The sequence below is a fragment of the Elaeis guineensis genome, chromosome 16 (assembly GCF_000442705.2).
Source record: "Elaeis guineensis isolate ETL-2024a chromosome 16, EG11, whole genome shotgun sequence".
NCBI classification, from domain to species: Eukaryota; Viridiplantae; Streptophyta; class Magnoliopsida; order Arecales; family Arecaceae; genus Elaeis; species Elaeis guineensis.
Genome location: NC_026008.2, coordinates 35,439,177 through 35,461,875, shown reverse-complemented (window position 1 = coordinate 35,461,875; position 22,699 = coordinate 35,439,177). Strand labels below are relative to the sequence as shown.

The 22,699-nt window shown below is 35.7% G+C and overlaps 2 protein-coding genes across 5 annotated transcripts in view; both read left to right on the top strand.

The window, feature by feature from the left end:
• Window positions 1-19,147, top strand: part of LOC105059495 (actin-2) — a 33,299-nt gene extending 14,152 nt beyond the window's left edge. The window contains exons 1-5 of one of the 2 annotated variants that reach the window (XM_010942805.4): window positions 11,243-11,439; window positions 16,669-16,742; window positions 16,858-17,251; window positions 18,035-18,648; window positions 18,784-19,147. In XM_010942805.4, the coding sequence (XP_010941107.1) occupies window positions 16,683-16,742; window positions 16,858-17,251; window positions 18,035-18,648; window positions 18,784-18,849 (1,134 nt within the window). In that variant the 5' untranslated portion in view covers window positions 11,243-11,439; window positions 16,669-16,682 and the 3' untranslated portion in view covers window positions 18,850-19,147. Of the gene's footprint in view, window positions 1-11,242; window positions 11,440-16,668; window positions 16,743-16,857; window positions 17,252-18,034; window positions 18,649-18,783 lie in introns of those variants that run through there. The other variant, XM_073250054.1, reaches the window with a different exon arrangement.
• Window positions 2,884-6,932, top strand: LOC140854337 (serine/threonine-protein phosphatase 7 long form homolog). 3 transcript variants are annotated; one of them, XM_073250146.1, is made up of 7 exons: window positions 2,884-3,146; window positions 3,287-4,479; window positions 4,560-5,225; window positions 5,313-5,431; window positions 5,516-5,609; window positions 5,702-6,132; window positions 6,223-6,932. In XM_073250146.1, the coding sequence occupies exons 2-5, from the start codon at window positions 4,387-4,389 to the stop codon at window positions 5,517-5,519; spliced, it is 882 nt and encodes a 293-aa protein (XP_073106247.1). In that variant the 5' UTR covers window positions 2,884-3,146; window positions 3,287-4,386; the 3' UTR covers window positions 5,520-5,609; window positions 5,702-6,132; window positions 6,223-6,932. The 3 variants fall into 3 exon arrangements, with proteins under 3 accessions (XP_073106247.1, XP_073106249.1, XP_073106248.1); XM_073250148.1 differs by having other exon boundaries at window positions 2,884-4,479; window positions 6,223-6,374; window positions 6,588-6,932; XM_073250147.1 differs by having other exon boundaries at window positions 2,884-4,479; window positions 6,223-6,506; window positions 6,588-6,932.
• Window positions 19,148-22,699: the final 3,552 nt, after the last annotated feature.

The following is a 22,699-nucleotide window of genomic DNA, read 5'->3' as shown; positions in this document are numbered from 1 at the left end:
CTTTCCTTGGCCGCCGGCGACAGACGGCCGGTGGTGGGCCTGCGCGCCCCGGCGGCGGTCCCGGCCCCCTCCTCTCCCTCTTCCTCTCTCTCTCTCCCCCTCTTTTTCCTTGGCAGCCGGCGGTAGAACGGTCGGCGGGGGGCCCACGCACCCCGACGGCATCCCCCCGCGGCGGGCTCTGGCCCTCCCCTTCCTTTGGCCGGCCCTCTTCCTCTCCCTCTTCCTCTTCCTCTCTCCCCTTCTCTCCCTCTTCCTCTCTCTCTCCCTCTTTTTCTTTGGCCGCCGGCGAAAGACGGCCGGCGACGGGTTCGCGCACCCCGGCGGCCCCCTGCGGCGGGCCCTGGCCCTCCCCTTCCCTTGGTCGGCCCCCTCTTCTCTCCCTCTTCCTCTCTCTCCCTCTTCTCTCCCTCTTTCTCTCTCTTTCTCCCTCTTTTTCCTTGGCTGTCGGCGATAGAGGGCTGGCGGCGGGCCCGCGCGCCCTGATGGCGGACCCGACGGTGGCCCCGAAGCGGCCCCTCGATGATGGGCCGCGACGGGGCCCGCGGTGGCCCCCAGCGGCAGGCCCCGACGGCGGCCCCCCAGCGGCGAGCCCGGGCGGCCCTCCGGTGGCGGGGCTCGTGCGGCCCTGTGGCTCCCTTCTATTTCGATCCGCGGCGGCGGCCCCGACGACTGGCCCCGTCGGCGGGCCTCGACGAGGGGGCCACGGCGGGGGCCGCGGCGGTGGGCCCTGACGGCAGACCTCCGACGGTCGGCCCTGCGGGGGCCCGCTTCCCTCGGGGCCCGACGGCCCCCTGGCAGTGGCCCCCCGGCGGCCCCGTGGCGGTCCTCCGATGGCGGGTCCGTGCGGCCCTACGGCATCCTTCTATTTCGATCTTTTTTATTTTTATTTTTATCTCATTATTTTTTATTTTTATTTTTATCTTATTAGATTCAGATTTATTTTAAAATTTGATTCGATAATAATTTAAAAATTTTAAATATATTGCATTTTATTAAAACGTAGATCTGTCAGTTGACCAATGTAGGATATTCTACGATATCCGTAATATATATTTGATTATATATTTTTGTATGAATACCATAAAATATATACATTGATCAATTGATTGTCTAGTTTGGACAGTTTGAGAATTGCATTTAATTCTATAGGTAATTACATTATTCGAATGATATGCGGAGGGTTCGAGAGAAATTTCGGACAGTATTTTTTTTTAGTTCTCCTCACATATTTTCAATCATGTGGGAGAATTAAGGAAAAATGCTGTCGAAATTTTTTTCGGTCTCTTTTGCGTATCGTTTGATTAATGTAATTAACTTATAGAATTAATGCAATTCCTGAATGGGATAGGATCTATCTGTACTTATTTGTTGATGATATGATGCATTTATCATGTAAATTTTTTGAAACGATAAAATAATTAGTAATACTAAATATTTTGATTTTGTCATAAGTTTCTCTGAGAAAATGGTCAGTATTCGAGTTCGTGTACTATTATATTATGATGGCATGATACAGAATGATAAAACTGATGTGCAGTACAGTCACCCTGCAAATCGGATGATTAGAGTATCTTCATCATTATCACGTCAAGAATTATTGGACCATTTATATAGCAGTATTCCTGTATACAAAAAAATATGAAATAAAATTGAAATAGAAATTTTCTAATCTGTCAGGACAGTTAATGCAGAGTAATTATATCTTAGTTTCAATTGATGACGATGAAGATGTCGAAGAAATACTGTTTTTTTTTTTGAAATATTCAGAATGTCGATTTTTAGAATTATATATTGAAAAGGAAGATGTACCGAGCTTGGATAGCAGACAATAACGTTGGATCTTTCTCAACTTTCGTAACTTCTATGGTGCAAACCGATAGTGTTGAGATCATATTTGCAGAACAACATTTCACTACTGTCGGCCCTAGTTGTCCAATTATTCAGAGTCCTATGGTGACTTCTCCTGTGTCTTCTGCTATGGTGACTTCTTCTTTGCTAGAAGTAGTGGTAAGTGTGGAAGCTGATACTCATATAGGGAACGATGACTGGATAGTTGGTGGAATAAATTCTGATAATTTAAGTTTTGAGTCAAATGAAAGCGGAGATGAAGACTATTGAATGGATGAGGACAGTAGCAGTAATGATGATGATGATGAAGATGAGAATGATGATGGAGATATTCTGGCTAATATTAATGTGGGAGAATCTCAACTTCGTTTGTACGAATTCTCATAATTTTTAACGATATAAATTTAGATGATGGTGGTTGTGTTAGTGCTGGTCGAAATTGAACTCTGACTATCAATTTTGGGACTCCTCGATGACTGAATTTTTAAAGATCTAATATTGGAGTGTAAAGATTATGTAAGGAGAGCTGTTGATCTTTATCACATTATGAAGCATCGGACATACAATGTAATTCAGTCGCATTCGAAATTATAGTCCGTACGATGCGCATCATCAGTTAATGTTCAAAATTGTAAATGGAGGCTTCGTGCTGCATTGTTGAAAAAATATGGATATTTTCAAATCATAAAATATAAGGGTCCTTACACTTGTTTGTTTATGGGATTGAGTCGAGACCACAAACATGTCAGTGAAAGGATGATTGATATACTAATCCGATATATTGTTGAAAAAGATTCCAGTATTAAAGTTGAAGCTATTGTGGCAACTGTTAATGATCAATTTCAATATACAGTGTCATGCAGGAAAGCATGGTGTGGAAAACAAAAGGCATTGGTTGATATTTATGAAGAATGGGAGCCGTCTCATACTAAATTATCCTATTATATGGCTGTATTTCAACATGCAAATCCCGATACAGTTATTCCATGAATTTTTTTCAAACTGTGAATTTCAATGTCCGAGTTTTAAATTATATTTTCTGAGCTTTCAAACCATCTATCCAGGATTTTACGCACTGTTGTCCTGTAATCAGTATTGATGACACGTACTTATATAGAAAGTTTAAAGGTAAGATATTAATTGCAATAAGAATTGATGCAGAGAATGTGATATTTTCATAGCATATGCAATTATGGATGAGGAGACGACTGCAAGATGGAGTTGGTTTCTTTTTCAGTTCAGAACACATATCGTCAAAGATAGAAATTAAATATGCTTAATTTCTGGCAGGTATCCAGGTATATTAAATGCTATCGCAGATGAGTCTATTGGATGGAATCCACCACGTATCTATCACCGATACTGCTTAAGACATATATGCAGTAATTTCAACACTCATATCTGCAGTAATTTCAATACTCATTTTAAAAATGTGCAGCTGAAAAGAGCAGTATGGCAAGCAGGAAGCATTTATCAAGTTTGCAAGTTCAACTTTATCATGGGTAGGATCAGAATAGTGAATGAAGAGGCTTGGAGCTGGTTGTCCGAGATAGAAAAGGAAAAGTGGACATTGGTACATGTTGATGGCCTGCGCTATGGTGTCTTAACTACAAATTTGTCGGAGATTTTTAACAGTGTTTTATGAGAAGCTAGAAATATGTCAATTACAGCTTCTGTTCAAATAACATTTTATCGTCTTGTGAAATACTTCAATACGAGGCATGTCCAAGTCTTGAGATATGTAGAGGAGAATTCAAATAATTTTTTTACTCATATTGCAATTAAGATTACTGAAGATTAAGTTAAAGCTAACCAGCATCGAGTAACAGCATTCAATCTTCAAAAAGTTATATATGAAGTGCTTACGAGGAGAGCAAGTCCAGGATTACGAGGTGGAGAAAATTTTTATACTATTATTTTAGCTGAAAGAAAATATTCTTGTGGAAAGTGAAGCATGTACAAATATTCATGTTCACATGTTTTAGCTGTGTCAAAAAATTGCTGTACATTTTAGTGATTTTGTGGATGATGCATATACAATTACAGCATATATGAATGTTTGGAGCGGTGATTTTAATCCATTACCACATGAAGATTATTGGATGCATACACGTATGTTCAAATATATTTCTGATCATAATCATTTGAGATCCAAACAGAAAGGTAGACCAAAGTCAACAAGACTACGAAATGAGATGGATGATAGGCAAATAAGTAAGAACCATTGTGGCATTTGTAAGGAACAGGATCATGACCGCCGTCGCTGTCCTAGAATACTTCAACACATTTTAACTTCAAGCAGTGGAAGAAATTAAAGGTTCCGAAGATGTATTTTCGTTATTGTTTTATATATTTTTGTGAGTTTATATTTGAATATACGTGTTTAATATTCTGAGATGAACTGAATTTTGTGTTTAAGTTGTATTGTGTGGTAATATTATGTTTAAAATATATTTCTCATAAAATGAATGTCTATCATATTTCTTATTTTTTAATACACTTGTGATAATATCATTATTTTAGATTCATTAGCGTATTATGGCTTACGATCCGCGGTATCCCGGTCCTCGAGACAGCAGTATTCTTACATTACAGGAGCATCATCGATCACAGACTATTTTAGATGGCGGGGTAAGCATTCCAATCCTATTTACTATTTAATTTTTTTAAAAAAATTATATACATTATCTAATTATTATATTTTATTGCAGGAGTCCAGACACCTTCGTCTACGACGATCCGATGCTGACTTCTGGAGGACAGAGGACATCTCACGTAGAGTGCTCGATTATTTACGATATCTTGGATTTTATGGAGTATATCGGATTGGTCGTATACAGATGGACGTTGGTCTTATTACTGCTTTGCTTGAGAGATGGCGTCCAGAGACACACACATTTCATCTTCCATTTGGTGAGGCGACCATCACTTTACAGGATGTTAGCATCCTTACTGGACTACCAGTTGATGGCGATCCAGTTACCGGAGTTGATCCTACGCTTACCATTTTGGAGTGGCAGGCTTTGTGCTTGCGATTGCTAGGGTTTGAGCCCGACGCACATTTTTTCGATCATTCACGACTCCGGATTGAGTGTTTAGATGATCGTTATCGACATTTTCATATTACGGATGATGCACCAGAGGAGATGGTGCAGCAGTATGTTAGGGGTCAGGTACTGCGGTTGTTAGGTGGTGTTCTGTTACCTGATACTTCATCGAATAAGATGAAGTTGATGTTTTTGCCATTATTAGAGGATTTAGACTTTGCTCGTAGACTCAGTTGGGGCAGTGCAGTACTAGCTTGCTTGTACAGAGCTATGTGTCGAGGTTCTTATGCTGATCAGAGCGAGATTGGTGGTTATCTTATATTATTACAGGTATTTGAATTAAAAATTTTTATTTTTAATATTTAATTATATTTAAAATATTGGGTTTATCATATATGATTTTTTTGAAATTTACAGATTTGGGTATGGGAGCGTATGCCGACTATCAGTCCATTACGACGACAGTTACTCGAGATGCCATCAGAGCAGCATGATCCTAATGTTCCATTCAGACTAGATGGACCATTGGGATATAGGTATAAAAATATTATTTTTTTTATTTAAAATTTACTGTTTTAAATTCGATAAAATTTATTTAACATGAGTTGATTGTGAAACAGATGAAATGTTGCATTCAACGTTCATCACGTATCGACGAGAATGGCACGGGTTTATAGGTACCAGTTGGATACATTAGTTGATACATATAGACGGGTAAATTTTAAATTTTTTATAAATATCATTTTACAGTATTCATAATTTATTAAAATTTTAGCTTACTAATTTTTTTATTTTAACTCTATCAGTTTTTGTGGGAGCCGTATACAGATGATATATTGGCTATATTGCCGCAGATGTGTACAGTTGACATGATATATGGACTGCTAGGGTGCCACTTATTTGTTTTGATGTGGTAGAGTGGCATCTTTCCGATCGTGTTCTGCGGCAGTTTGGTCAGATTCAGGACATCCCAGAGCAGTTTGATACCAGCCAGACACTTCATCGTATTGATCGACGAGGGAGAGCTCGTATTGACTGGCGTATTAAACATGCAGAGTACATCGATATTTGGGATGCACGTCGAGATCACATTGTTAATGGTGATCCCATTTTGAGAGGTCGTTCATATACCGATGACTACATGGCTTGGTTTTTTAGCATTACAGTGCGCGTTATTGGACAGCCTCGGTATGCAGTTCCTGGATATGAGGGCGAGAGTTCTGCTGTGCGTCTTTTGGTAAGATTATGAAAATTAATTTATGTTATTTGTGTTATATTTTTATTTTATATTTTACAGTATATTGACAGTTTTATTTTTATTTTGTAGATTGATTCTATGTCGAGTATTGTTTTGAACGTTCGTCGTGCTTTATCTACGACTGATGAGGACGAACGGATTCGAATACTGCGTGAGATAGAGAGAACAGGTTTTGGAACATTGGTGGCGATTGGTGTTGATCCATATAGCTGTGCCTCTTGGTATGGAGCAGTCGATGCGCCAAAATGAGATATACACCGTCACCATATGTTTCACATATGTCATCACCGCATATTCCGCAGATGTCATCACTAGATACTGCACAGATGCTTTCGTCTTTTGATCAATAGATGGTAGCACTTTTTTCTTTTTACATCTCTAGATGATATCATCGGATACCAGTTGGCCATATGAGTATGATACTTTCTTTTCAGGTCTATCCGTATATCCAGACGAGAGGATTGAGCGGATCGCTCAATCCGTAGATGATCCGACAGCATCAGTTATTTCTGAGCAGCATGACCAGCAGACCTCTTCCACTGATATAGGAGAGAAGCCATCACAGCAGCAACAGGAGAGAAGCCATCACAGCAGCAACAGGAGCAGCCTTTAAAGACCTTCCTGAAAAGGTCCAAGCGACTACGGGCACCACGACATTTTTGTTGGATTTAGTCTTTTTTAGATTTGTACTTAGTATTTTTGAAACTTTTATTGTATTATTTTTTGTACACTTGACATTTTTATTCTATTTAATATTATTAATTATTAATTTTATTTTATATTATTTAATTTTAAGTGATGTGATATTATGCTTTGTGGATATGGTTACACATACTCTAATGTGTCTCAGAATATTAGGAGAGAAAAAATTATGCTAAAACGGCTATAGAAATTATAACGTAAATAATAATAATATATCGGATAATTTAATAATGAGATGAATTGGATCGTATTGGTACATCTCGATCTGATACGGATACGAACAGCTACGTACGGTGCGGTATGAAAAAAAAAATTTAATTAATTTGAAATGAAGAAAGTAATTTAAAATGATATTTTTTATTTGAATTAAAATTAAAATTTTTAAATAAAAAAAATAATTTGAATTTATATTTTTTATTTGAATTAATATTTAAATTTTTATTTTTTCTTAATTTTTTTTATTTTTTATTTCTTTGTTTGGAATATTTTTAAAAAAAATAATTTGAAATGAGAAAAGTAATCTGAAATGATATTTTTTATTTTAATTAAAATTAAAAATTTTATTTTTTAAAATTAAAAATTATAATTTTTATTATTTTTTATTTTTTAAATATTTTATTTTTCTATGATATTTTTTTTATTTTTTTGACATATTTTTTTAAAAAATAATTTGAAATGGAAAAAGTAATTTGAAATGATTGTTTTTATTTGAATTAAAATTAAAATTTTTATTTTTTTAAATTTAAAATTATAATTATAATTTTTTTCTCATTTCTTTCTCATTTTTTTATGATATTTTTTATTTTTTAATTTTTTAAGATTTTTTTAGATATTTTTTAAAAATTAATTTTAAATGGATAAAATAATTTAAAATTATCTTTTTTTATTTGAATTAAATTAAAATTTTTATTCTTTAAAATTCATTCAAAATTATAATTTTTATTTTTTTCTCATTTTTTTATGATATTTTTTTAAAAAAATTAATTTGAAATGATGATTTTATTTGAATTAAAATTAAAATTTTTATTTTTTTAAATTTAGAATTATAATTTCTATTTCTTTTTAATTTTTTTTTATGGTATTTTTATTTTTTTTTACACCAATTTTTTTCAGATATTTTTTTAAAAAGATAATTTGAAATGGGGATACTAATTTTAAATGATAATTTTTATTTTTATCAAAATTAAAATTTTTATTTTTTTATAAATTTAAAATTTTTATTTTTATTTTTTTCTATTTTTTACCATTTTTTGGGAAAAAATTAAAATCCCATATTATTTGGTGTTTTTTTAATAGTATTCATGTTATAAACATGAATATAATATAATCTATTATAATATTCATGTTATAAACATATAATATAATCTATTATAATAATATAACATAATATAATAATTTATTATTAAATTAGATTATAAGTAATATATTATATTAAATATAAATTATATTATAAAAATATAATATAATATAATAATATTTTAATATATAATAATATATTATATTATATTATATTATTTTTTACTATACAACATCATGTAATATCTTTTATTATGATTTTACCATACCAAAAATATATTTTTGATTTAATTATCAAATATATGTTAAAATTTTAAAATATTTTATAAATATAATTAGTAGACGGCAAACAATTTTTTTCTGTAAAACTCTATCTTCGAGAGCTCTAAAAGTTCAAGTACCGATAGCAATCCCAATCAAAACCTTAATCCATACTTTTTCCATGAAACCTTTACTTTGAGACCCATTTTATCTAGCCCTGGCTATTTGACGTTGAGCCCGGTTCAAGCTTGGGCAGTCAGATTCCTTGCTGGATTCGGATCACTATCTGATAAAGCCCCATCTTGATGCAAAACTAGGATCTAGCATTAGAGCAGGAACTTAAAACAGATAACCCACTTAGTCATTATTGCAAACACCATGCTGTCTGCCACTCGTCCGGAAGACCAGACACCCATCCCTTGCGTGGGACGTTGTTTGGGCACATGGTGCCACACATGTCCTGCCGCCCACTTTATCTATTTATTTATTTATTTTTTGCCTTGGATGCGTCCTTTTTGGCAACCAAACTACTTTGTTCCCTTTCACTCTAGATCGCCCGACTCTGCAACAGCCTGGCCCTCTTGGCCTCCTTTTGGTGGGACCCAAAACTATCTTTGTCAATCTAGTGGATAAATCCAAAAAAGATGAAGTGTTGCATGTGATGGGATTATTGAACGGCTTTTTGGGTTGTTCTTTAGCTCTGGGAAAGGTTTGGATTCATGGTTGTTCAGGTGTTTTTGTAGCACCTCACTTGAGTGACATCAATTGATCAAGTCTTGTGAACTGCCTTCTTGAACCACACCAAGCTCAAGTCTTTAATTTTTGCTATGGTTGTTATGAATGGCCACGATTGAAAACTCTAATCCTAGTAACTTTAATGGGTTACTCTTTAGCTAAGAAGATTTTTCAAAGCCGGATGTTGATAATGAGTGTTATAGTGACATATAATGGTTTGTCACAGTAGTGTATGTAATATGTTAAGAGAGAATATCTACTTCTCTTATATCCAAAATCAATAATTGACATTCAAATTGAAGACTCATACCATTGATGCTAATACTAAAGTAATCTACTCACTTATTAGAATAAATTTCATTGTCTCTACAGCTATCTTTTTTCTTATTCTAATTTTATAAATATGTGTTGTATTAAAACAAAGATTTGGCTTAGCTCATTTAGCGTTCAATGAAGAATTGAAGAACTTATTTGATATCCTTATATTAGTTTAAAAAGAATTCATCTTCATAAATAAAGAAAGCATTATCAATCTTAATTAATTTATATGTTAGAGTGAAATTGAGTGTAGGAAGGGGGAGTTGGGAGGTGTGTAAATCAGCTATATTAAGATTATGATGTTGGAAGGTGTAAATAGAAAGAGATTTTTTTAATCAAAAAATTACTTTAGATATAGGACATATGTATGAAAGACTTTGCGACTCGATCATATATGATGGAATTATCAAAACTTTGATTTTTTTCCCCCAACCCTATTTGTAACTCATCGGAGGTTTGAGTGTAAAAAAAGAAGATGTATGCGACAATTCCTCATTCTAAGGACTTCATCTGAAATGTACAACTTTGTATATATGTACTAAGATATTTAAATACATGAATTTTATATGATTCATATGATAAAGTATCATATGATTTAAGCTATTAAAAATACCTAGAAATCAAAATTTATGCATTTTCATCATCTTTAATATATACATCATACAGACAGTAATAAGCAATCTCTATTATATTGAGGATATTTGTATTTATTTTGAGAATCAATTTTATTGATCATAATATATATGTATTGAAATGTATAGATTTAAAATCAAATAGCTTTCAATAATCATCTATAGTAAAGTCTTGTCTTATATCATTGCGACCATATTGTCTTCACTTGATGTATAGGTAAAAGTCTAGTGATACACATGATTTTTGATTTATTGTAGGTATATTTAATGGCGTAAATTTTGACCAATGATATGCGTTTTTGATTTGGATACCCGATTTTGAATTAGAGAGACATAGATACCTCTGACTTTGAATGGAGCATATTCTATTTCACTCTTTACATAAATATATACGCATAGATATACATATTCCTTGATTTGTAATTAACTGATCGAGAAAGATCTAATTTATGTGAACCTGCAAGTTTGATAAATAGGCATTTACTTTAGGATCCTATGCCAATGTTGTATCTAATATATCTTCAAAGTACGTTCATAAGAACAACTCTATATATTTTATTAAGTTGATAACCAATCAACCTAAAAATTACTTGAACTGGATTGATCAAGTAAACCTGAATCATCCAATGAACAATCCAATCCAAAATTTCAGGTTTCAACTCAAATTATACCATACCCAAAGCATATCCTCGAGCTTCAAAAACAGTGATATAATAAGATTGATGTCGGATTCAATTAGGTTGATAGAAAATGTGGAGGTTGCATTTATTTAACAGCACGATTCTAATTGGCTAGCAGACATAAGAAATTTGACTAATTTTACGTATTGAAAACAACTTTCATGTCATTCTTCTTCCAAAAAGAAATCTTAATTATCATGATCTCTTCAAATTTAGCTTGTAGTGAAAATAAAGTGATGACTGCTATTACTTTCTAGATCCTTCTTAAGGGAGGGAAAATCATATTGCTAATAAAATTATTAATAATAATTTATTTTTTATAATAATATAAAAGGATAAAAAGCTAAAAATAATCGATCTAAGTAAAAATCAGTGATTTACTGAACGGTGGACAGATTAAGACTATCAAGCCGTTCACGTACCGCATCTGATGATCGGTAATAAATGATGAGATTATTTTTCCGCACGGTCGCAGCGCTCATGCCATCCTATTGGCGATTTCCCATTATAAAATTCCATTTCATGAGGGTTGTATCTTCGCCGCCCTTCACTCAATCTCTGGCTCTCTGAAGCCGGAGTTCTACCCCTCTCCTTCTCTCTCCCGTCCGCTTCGGAAGCGGAGAAATCCCTCCTCGATCTCAGCGCCATCGGCGTCGCGAAAGGTAACCGATTTTCCGGATCCCGATTGATTTTTTTTTTCTTTTCATAATAGTCGTAGATCTTTTTGAATCGGAGCTTTCGGCGAGTTTTTCTGTTTCTTTCGTGTAGATCTGTTGATGGATGTGATCTATTTTATGGTTGGGTCTGATCTTTTGTTGTTGTTGTTGGATCTATGTGATTGATGGCTCGAAGGAACTTGCTTTTATTTTTTTCCTAATTTTTTTTTTTGTATGTTTGGATTTTTTTTTTAAGGTTAAAATAGTGATCGGTGACAAAATTTTTAATTTTTCAATTTTATTTTCCGTTGTTTATATGGCTTAAGATTGATCTGCTCTCTGGTTATGGAGTGTATGGTATGTGATTGAGGATCGGAAATAGACTGAAGTGATCGGGTCCGAAAATGGGATTTGAACTAGACTCGAGTTTGTAAACTTGAAAATAATTGCGTTTATTTATATGGAGATTATGATCGATTTCAAGGAGTGCATGATATGCATGGATGCTAATCGGTCGTGATTGGGTGCAGTCGACAAGATGTGAGAATGCCCAAATGATTTTCCAGTGACGTGAAATTAGAGTGTTTTGGATTTTTTTTTTTTTCTTGTTAGGTTTTGGAAGTTGATTTGGTCGATTTGAATTAACGAGAACAATGATTTTTCCGTCCACTGTATAATAGTTGTTGAAATATTGCTTTAAAGCCTTCAAAGCATCTTGAATTTGTAGTGACTGGGGTCAGTGCGAAATGGTTTACTGATGCAGCCACTGGTAGAGTTGGTTAGGGTGATGACACGTGGTTATTGTCATATGAGCATTTTGTTTTGGCATTTTCTTTGTTTAAGACATTCTGGATTTGAAGGAACCATTTTTTAATGTTTCATTCATTATAGTCAAATTATATATTATCTTGGATGGATTGCAATGTTTTAGACGAGGATTTAGTGGAAGCAAATTCATACAATTTACTGTATTTCACTAATTTTTGTTGTGCTTTACTGGGGAAGTGTGAGGAGAATGTGAAAATGATAGGTCTGTGATAATCTAATCACTTGTTAAGGATGAATCAAGGCTTGTCTTCTTTAATGTGTCCTGAAATAAACTGAGATTTTCAAGATACATCGTTCATTCATAATCTTGAAAAGAATGCCATTATTTGTCTTTTCATTTAAAAATCGAGATTAAAACATCTCTTTCTGTTATACATTTGTAACTATATCAAAGCTTAGTACTGCTTACATGATGTCTTTGTTTTTTCTTTTGGATGCGAATGACTCTCTTGGATTTTTTGATTTTATGATTTTTACTGAAGTTAAGGATGTTGATAAGAAAATTATGAAACACATGATGCTTATGCAGGCCAATAATGCCTTTCCCCACTGCAACTAATAGTTTTAAATTTTTAGCAATTAGTGAGCTCCTTAATCATTAGGTTGGTTAAAGATAAGAAAGAGATGCTGGACTCTAAAGTTTTTTTTTTTTTTTTTGGGACCAGGCACCACAAAGTCTATTTTTTTAAAAGAAAATATTAGGTGAAAACCTAATTGCCTTCATTCAATAAATGAAAGTAAATATTACAGGAGAGAAGGTGGGGGGGGGGGAGGTGAAGGTGGGAGTAATTACGGGAGTTGTTGAATGAGAATATTTATGCGTTTTAGCCACAATACCAGTTCGGTCCTCATCCAGAAAAGGAAATAGAATGGATAATATTTAGCACGTTACAAAGGTTTTTGAATGAGAATATTTATGTATTTTAGCAACAAAACATTCCATTCATCATCCGAAAAAGAGATAGAATGGATAATATCTAGCATGTTAGATTCCAAATTGCAGAATAACGTCTATTGCATTCCAGCCACAAGGACCAGCAAATTCTAGCAGCTAGAGTATGCCAGCAAATTTGCCATTTTTTTTCCTTGATTGCATGCTGTCTCCAAGTTGTCCATAACGCTACGATTTTGGAAAGCAAATTTGTTAGGTTGAGTTGATGTAAAAACTGATTCAAAATGCTGGCTGAGAAAGGATTAAATAATAAATGATCCAAAGTTTCTTCATTTTTGCACATACACAGATGGAAGGATCAAACCATTTTCTGATATGGAGTCTATCAGCTGTAAGGAGTACTTCTGATAGAGTGGGATGACTAAATTTTTAACCTGTTGAGGTAGAGATGATTTCCAAGAAAAAAGGTGCAATAGAAGATGAGGTGTCACCATTTATTCAGAACAGTGTATGTGTCCTTGGCATTGAAAATTTCATGCTTATTCCATCTCCATATAATTCCATCATATTTAGGCTTGGATGGAAGTTTTGCATCATGTTGAACAATCCTTAGTTCATAATTGCTGTTAAGGGAGACTCTGAACTCAAGTTCCCAACGAAAGTTTATGATATCTATTAGAGTTTGGAGTGTCTGGTAACAACGGATATAGAAGAGAAGCATGCATTTCTTGTATCAAGGCACATAGAAGAGAAGCTTATGCAACACAATGTTATGTTTATTCTATTTGAAGGCTTGCATTTATAGTTCTCTTATGCAAGATATGCATGTAAGATTATAGGAAATGGTTCAAGTCTAATATAGTTGGACAGGTAATTCTTGCCCAAGGAAATTTAATCTCTTCAGATGTACCACTAAGGATGACCATATCAGTTTGAGTTCTAAAAGAAAATACCATGAGATATGAGTGGCGAAACTTTTAGTGGCAGTTACTGCAACTGTAGAGAAAGCTTCAGAAGACTTGGATTGAGGGCGAATTGACTTTTTGAAGACTAAATTGACTTGTGGAAGACTGCATCACTTGTTTACAATGACAGGAAAATCTTGTATTATTTGGTTCCTGTGAGTTATCTTAGTAGTGAGATCAAGTGCCAACTGTGAACAATACCTCATGTCATGGTTTAACTGTGAGCAGTATGGAATTCTGTCTCCAGTTTACCATACAATTTTTAGTCAGAATTTATATGGAGAAGGTGTTATTATCATTCTTCCATAACTGTGCCAAACCAACTCTTAGCTGATCTAGATCCATTACTAAGATACATGTCATGATATTTTTGTTAATAGATGTGCTGCCTTCATAATGAAATGTAACCAATCTGTTGTCGGTATATCTGTGGAAGTTTGAATTTGCAGAAAATTCTATAGGTCTATCTGTAAAAACTATGAGATCCTTTTGGGTGCACCATGCAAATTTTCTTGGCCCTTACCTGAGAAGGTTGGACCAGAAGTCAATTCAAGTTTTATGCCGATATGAAGCTGAGGCCAAGCATTGTGCAACATATGCAAGTAACACATAAAAGAAAATGCTACATCAATTGGAGGCCCCCACCCCCCCCCTGTTTCGCTCTCTCTTACTTATGGCCTAACAAGAGTCGCAAGGACATATGCATTGGAAAGTTCTTATGTCTCAACTCTCCATGAAATGGGATTTAGTTTTACCAGATTTGAGTCCTTGGTCAGCATAAGATGGTTGGAAGTTTTCTTAAGATTAAGAAGCATTTTATCCCTGTTTTGGTTTATATAGATGTGGCAATGTAGGTGCTCAATCAACATGAACTTTATGAAGCATTAAGCACACAATTTGTTTTTCTATGATGGATTCGATATTTTCTTTCCTTTCCCTTCTTTTCTTTGTTTTTCTTCATTATATCTTCACTAGTATCAAAGTATAGAATTTATTATTATTTCTTTGCATTTTTGGTTTCTTAATGGTTTGCATCGACATCTTAACAAGAAATTTTCTTTAAATGCTATTATTCTTGTATTTTACTACGAGGGAGGGGGCGGCAATTTTTATTTTTCCAAATCTTAGTGAAGCTAGGACTCCTGATCTTTGCTTTATTTTAACTAAATAGTTTTCATCAAGTGGCTGTGTTTACCCATGTTTGCTGCCCCCTTATTCCAGAGTTATTGTTACACCAGCCTTATGAATTGATTAATTGCAAGAGGAACATGTTGCAATATTGTCATTAGTATACTAAGATGCTAACAGCTGTTTTGGGAAGAAATGGATGGTTGACGTGACATGCCTCAGTGGAGTTTCTATATGGCACTTGAATATAGGAAATCTTGTTAGTGTAGCTTTCCCTTTCTGAAGTCAGGCTTCCTGCTTCCCACTATACCATATTAGCATGCCAAGAATTCTGATAGTGAGGCGGCCAAGAATTGAACGAAATTTGCCTTCTGATTTAGCTGCATCTTTTCTTTGGTTAGGCAGCCAATGCACTTGAAAGGATAGATTATGAATAAAAGCTGCATGGCATTGATAAAAAGAGATGATTTCATTGACAATTTTTTTCTATCAATTTGGCTGCTATTCATACTTGTTATCCTACCTCTTTCCTCGCATTGTGAGAAAAATGTCACAAAAGGGAAATCCACAGTCATCCAATGGACATTTTTTTTTAATCCAAAATAACACAACAGCCTTACTGTTCCAAATACTTCTGAACTTTTGTTTAATGTAGATGTGCAAGGACGAGCTTGTTTGAAGTTGCTATGTGCTAATTTTACATTTTCTGTTGTCATTTTGAACTTTGAATGTTCTGATTTTTAAAAATAAAATAAGGGAGATATCTCCAATGTAAGCAGTCTGGTTGTTGTTTGGTCATTGGTTCTGACTCTACCCATCCATTATAGTGCCGACCTATGTCGAGTTCCCTTCGGTTCATAGTTATATGTGTCTGATAATTAAACTTTGTATGAAACTGTTCCACTTGCCTGCTAGCTAGTTTTTGCTTACATGAACCTGATTTACTTCTGGGTGGTCTTTGAGAAGTTCCAAGCTGGTTTGTTGTCATTCTTTGTTACTTATCTTTAGCTCTGACATGGGATGATTTTGTGCTTGATAAGAGTTGGTACATTCTTTGAATGTCTAAGAAATCATAAACTTGATCCTCAGCTTAATATAAAGCACTATAACAATTGTGAAAATGGATATTGTCCAGCTTGTGTCACTTAATGTTTATTTATCATGTTCGTATAATCTTGCAAAGACAGGCCATTGAGAAAATGGTGAAGCTAAGGTTCATTCTCATTCTCTTGATTAGATAAAGTTACTGTTGCTCAAGAATTAGTATCATAGTGAGTGCATAACAACTTTCTGATTAGAGAACTGTTATACTTTCTAATTTCATGTAGCCCATCCTTGGGAAATTTTTTCCATCTTGCCACTATACCCGCTCAAAGTGTTCCTGCATTACTTGTAGCTTTCTTATGAACAGTTTTTGTGCAGGTTTAATATAAAGTATGGCTGATGCCGAGGACATTCAACCCCTTGTCTGTGACAATGGAACAGGGATGGTGAAGGTGAGAAATATATTTCATACTGATATTTCGGAAAGTATGTAGAAAGTAGCAACTAATGTTTTTATGTAGTGTGTCATATGTAAACTAAAACATGCCAAATCATTGTCTGCAATAGGCTGGATTTGCTGGAGATGATGCTCCCAGAGCTGTTTTCCCAAGCATTGTTGGTCGGCCCCGCCACACTGGTGTCATGGTTGGGATGGGACAGAAAGATGCATATGTTGGTGATGAGGCCCAATCCAAGAGAGGTATTCTGACTTTGAAATACCCTATTGAGCATGGAATTGTTAGTAATTGGGATGATATGGAGAAGATCTGGCATCATACCTTCTACAATGAGCTCCGTGTAGCACCTGAAGAACATCCAATTCTTCTCACTGAAGCCCCTCTGAACCCCAAGGCCAACAGGGAAAAGATGACCCAAATAATGTTTGAGACATTTGATGTCCCTGCCATGTATGTTGCTATTCAGGCTGTCCTCTCCCTTTATGCTAGTGGACGTACCACAGGTATGGCATGCTATATTCTTTATATGATTGATATCTTAGTGAATCTACTCTCAGAAGGTACTTGGACATGGTTGCATCTATCGATTTCAATTTACTCTGTTGTGCTATATCATTGTGTGGACGAGGAATGCTTTTGTGCATATCTGTGGATGTACGTGTGTATGCATGTAGGTGGTTGATTAATTGTTAAGATATTATTGCTTTTGATAGTTTTTTCAACATATGTATATGGTTTTGCTGAAGAACTAGTCTGAATTGTTTGGAAAAGGGGGGAAAAACCCTGGAGCCTCAACAATTTTTTCCTCACTTTTGCGATGTAGAACACTAGGTTGATATTTTGACCTTTAGTCACCTAGAATTTTCTGGTTTCTTTTTCAAGCTCTGGATTCGTCGTTTTGTTTTACATTCACCATTTCCAGGGTTTATTACATTTGTCATAATTTTCTAGCAACTTAGGTAAAGTATTAATCTGTTTACTATTTTTATCTTCACTCTTCTCAGGAAGAATTGTACTAACGTATTTGGACCGTACTATTCCTGATTCAGTCTTTAGCACCATGCCTTTATTTGTTAATGATTTTTTTTTTTTTTTTTTGAAGAGACCGTGATATTTGGCTTCCAGAAGCAAATTTTTGGCACATGGAAACTATCATAGGAAAATAATGCAATGCAAAAAAGAACATAGAAACTTGACATAGAATGCTTAGAGGTTCATTTTTTTCCTGTTTAAAAATGCTTATGAAATGCATATCCATATCTACTTGAATTGTTCTTTCTGCCCAGGTATTGTGCTGGACTCTGGTGATGGTGTCAGCCACACAGTTCCAATCTATGAAGGCTATGCACTTCCACATGCTATCCTTCGGCTTGACCTTGCTGGTAGAGATCTGACGGATGCCCTCATGAAGATTTTGACTGAGAGGGGATACTCCTTCACCACCACAGCCGAGCGTGAAATTGTTCGTGACATCAAAGAGAAGCTTGCGTATGTGGCCCTTGATTATGAGCAAGAGCTCGAGACTGCCAAGAGCAGCTCAGCAGTTGAGAAAAGCTATGAGCTACCAGATGGCCAGGTCATCACAATCGGGGCTGAGCGCTTCAGGTGCCCTGAGGTGCTCTTCCAGCCTTCGCTCATTGGTATGGAATCCCCTGGTATCCACGAGACCACCTACAATTCTATCATGAAGTGCGATGTTGATATCAGGAAAGATTTGTATGGCAACATTGTGCTTAGTGGAGGATCCACCATGTTCCCGGGCATCGGTGACCGTATGAGCAAAGAGATCACTGCACTTGCTCCTAGCAGCATGAAGATCAAGGTGGTGGCACCGCCTGAGAGGAAGTATAGTGTCTGGATTGGAGGGTCCATCTTGGCTTCTCTAAGTACATTCCAACAGGTAACCATCATCAATTCCTTCCCCCTTCACCCCTTCCCCCCGATTATATAAATATTTTTGGTTTGTCTTCATGCCTCTTTTTTGTTATCTGCTGATGGTTTTTAATGGTTGGTGTTTGTTTGGAATGCATCGCAGATGTGGATAACAAAGGCAGAATATGATGAATCTGGCCCGGCCATTGTTCACAGGAAGTGCTTTTAGATGTTCATTTGGGTTTTGGTTTTGCATCTTTATGTCTGGTGGTAGTAGATGCTATCTGACTTATTTTCCGGTTGGTTGGTCAATTTTTCGTTTGATATAAATATATATACATATATATATATATATATACTTTTGGTTGGGGTAGGGGGGGTCAAGGGAGTTGTCGACTGTTTTCGTTACCTTGTCATATCAGATATACTGTTATCTTTATATATCGGGTGTGTACCTGTACAAGTAGGTTGGATTGGCAACCCTGCAAGTGATGTTTATTTTGTATCTCAATTTGTTGTTTGGTTTATTTTGATGTCTTGAAGTGTTCTTGCCTGCTCCTTTTCTTTTGTTTGTCCACCACCAGCGCCCATATACTGATATGCAAACCCCCCCCCCCTCTCCCCCTCCCCCGGGGCTTCTGGCAGTGGAACGTCGTGGTTGACAGAACCCTAGAAGCCAGAAATTTGAAGGATTATTCTTCAGTGAAATGGTTTTTGTTACTGTTAATGAAGGTCCAGAAGTTGTATGGTAGGCTATAGCATTCCATCCAGGCATTCATGACGTCGATACTTTGGTTTGATGGAACCTTGACCCACAGAACATGGGATCATCTCTCTGTTGATGCCTTCCACGGAGTAAGGCTACTCTGGAGCCATTTTAAGCCAAGCCCGATGCCCAAGGATTCCCCTTCTACTTGCTCGGTACGTTACTTGGTAAACGGAGAGACATCGTCGGAACGTTGGGCGGCTGTAGTCCAAAATTGGTACATATGCAATCTAAAAGTGAAGTGTATCACTGTGATCAGGTCTTAGCTTAATGGTGCTTTTTGTTGATGACGTTAGTACGTGATTTCTGGTCTCTTCGGAGTTCCATTTGGGGTAAATGCGGTGTGATGGGGGAATTTATTCTTTCGGCAAAAATACAGTGGCGTCGGGAAAGAAAATCTTCTAACGTAATAAAAACTTCTGATGTTACACAAATAAAGGTCTTTGTCAGAACTGTTAACGTATAAAGGAGAATTTCTAAAGAGGATGCATCCTGGAGAAAGAAAATAACGGCGCGGAATAAGAATGGATGGAAATGGGAATTAGAATAGGCATGTTTTTCAACATGCTTGTGTCAAAATTAAAATAAAATTTAAATAATTTTAAAAATAATATATTTTTTTAAAAAATATATATATTTGATTTGTAATCAGAATTGAAATAGGAATGAATAGAAATGAGAGTTGGAATAGCAATATTTTTCAATATGTTTGTTTCATGATCAGAATTAAAATTGAATTTGAATAGTAGAAAAAATAAAAATTAAGTTTTGAAAGATTAGTTTTTTCTTATTTTCTCTTAGAATTAAAATGAGAATAGGACTCTTTATAATTAAATGAATATAAATGATTGGAATGGAAGTTATTTGTTTTTATTTTTCATCGTCAATGTGCATAGGGAATCAATCAAAAGCAAACGAAAGTTTATGTTTCATGGGTAAAAAAAAATATTTTTAAAAATCAAAATAAAAAAAAGAAAAGTTAAAAGCAAGAAAAGAATAACATCTTAATATCAAGGCATGAATGATTATGCCATCTTTCCAGACGCTGGTTCCTGATCCTACCGACCAACTTCTTTGCAATCTGAGACCATTTTCCCACACCTTGTTGCTCCACTAATCTAATCAACAAACTGCAATAGAAAATAAACTACTTGGAACAGCCAATAACATGAAAGGTAGCAAAATCTAGCTCTTGAAGTCCTAATGATAACTAGTAAGTGGCAAAATTGAAAACATACAAAGTCTTTAAAAGCCCCCTCTTCTTACCTGTTCTCTTCATCCGTCCACTGCCCTTTCACCAATTTAATTCCACATGCCAGGCTAAATAAGAGGCCACTGCTTTATAAGTTTCTGGAGCTAATGAAAATTGATGTATGCATTGGGTCAGCCCGAGCTGGTTTATATTTTGACCTCAAACTCATATGAAACTGTGGCTGGGCTAACCCAAACTCCCAACCCGAACTAAAACACACACTACAGGACCATCAACCGAAGCACTGCCCGTATTCATCTAGAATAAACTCCCAACCGAAACCTAGATCAAATTTTATGGAATTGTGATTAACTAAGATGCAGCTGACCCAACTCAACCTCTCCTAGCCTATAGCAACCCATGTGGTACTTCAAATCGGAACATTTTGGAGTAATTCTTTATACATCGTATACAGTCTCGAAAAAATATATTATTCCATCTAATTAGATCATGTAGCCATCACTTTCCAACGCGCATTTAATATCTGAGTTTTACTTTTTCATTTAAAATTTTGAATAACGAAAATATCATTCTTTTTCTAAAAAAATTATGACATCCTGTGATCAAATTATGACATCCTGTGGTCAAATTATGACTTTCTATTCATAATTTAGCAACAGAATGTCACAAGGAAGAGAGAAATATTTTCATCATTTAAAAATTTTATAAATTTTTAATGACGAAAATATCCTCTCTTCTTTATGATTTCTGGAAAAAATTATGATTTTCTGTATGTAGGAAGTCATAATTTGACCATATGATGTCATAATATGGCCATAATATGTCCTAATTTTTCAAAATAGGCGCGATATTTTTGTCATTCAAAATTTAGTAAACTAGACAAAAATCTTCATTTTATGTTTCAAATTAAAAGTAGCTCCCCACTTGAGTTTAAATTAAAAGTAGCTCTCCATTTCAAAGATAAATTAAAATCAATTCCTCATTTCTAACTAAAATGACCATTATACCCTTATACCCTCGTATAGTTATACAACAAGATAGTATTATTTTACAATAATGCAATACTTATTTATAATAAGATGATATTATCTTCTAATATCGCATTATTATTTTATAATATGTAATGCAGTACTGATTTATAATAAAGCAGTATTGTTTTCTAATATCGCAGTGTTATTTTATAATACGGCAGTACTGTTTTATAATAAAATAGTACTGTTTTATAATAGTGTTATATTACAATAAGGCAATACTATTTTATAATAAGATAGTGTTGGGTATAAAATACCCCCAGTCGAAGTTTGTAAAAGGCCGACCCTTCCAGGGCTTTTCCGACTTCCAACCTTGTGTGGCGTCTTTTTGAACCCCCTCGACCGTCCGAGCTTCCATAATACCATCCGGACTCCTCCGACAATGAGCTTCTCCATTTATCTACCGGGCCGCTCCAAAGGCTCTCTGGGCTTCACTATCAGCCGATCTTCTACAGTGATCAACTATTCTCCGAATCCCTTCCAGACTTCTTCTGGCCACGGACGACCCTACTCCGAACTTCTTTCGGACTTCGTCAATATCCGAGCTTCTCCGACAACGAGATTTCTATAGTAACTAGACTCCATCCAAGTTTCTACGGCGGTCGACCACCTTCTTGATTCCATCCGAGCTCCTACGAGAATCGGATTCCAGCCGAACTTCCACAGTGGAGGGATCCCAGACGAATTTTGACAACGGAAGGACTCCACCAGCCGGATCTCTACTTCGAACTTCTACTACAAATGGTTTACTCCGGATCTCTACTGCGGACTTCAGCCGAGCTTCTTCATAGCCGGATCCTAGCCGAGCTCCTACAATGGACGGATCCCAGACGAGCTTCTACAACAGGGCAGACTCTGTCATCCAGGTCACTACTCCGAGTTTCCACGACAACTGATCTTCGATCGAGCTTCTACAACAAGCGGCCTCCTTTCAGCCTTCTGCAAGAACCGGACTCCGTCCGAACTTCCACAGCGGATGGATTTCGGACGAGCTTCTACAACAGACGGGCTCCAGCAGTTGGATTTCTACAACGACCGATCGCCTCCGGCGTCTGCCGAACCTCCCCAG

Bases quoted from the DNA above. Each gene is read 5' to 3' on its own strand.
- LOC140854337 (XM_073250146.1), top strand. From the start codon at position 4,387: ATGGCTTACGATCCGCGGTATCCCGGTCCTCGAGACAGCAGTATTCTT. The intron at 4,480-4,559 runs GTAAGCATTCCA...ATTTTATTGCAG, and splicing joins AGACTATTTTAGATGGCGGG to GAGTCCAGACACCTTCGTCT. The intron at 5,226-5,312 runs GTATTTGAATTA...TGAAATTTACAG, and splicing joins GTTATCTTATATTATTACAG to ATTTGGGTATGGGAGCGTAT.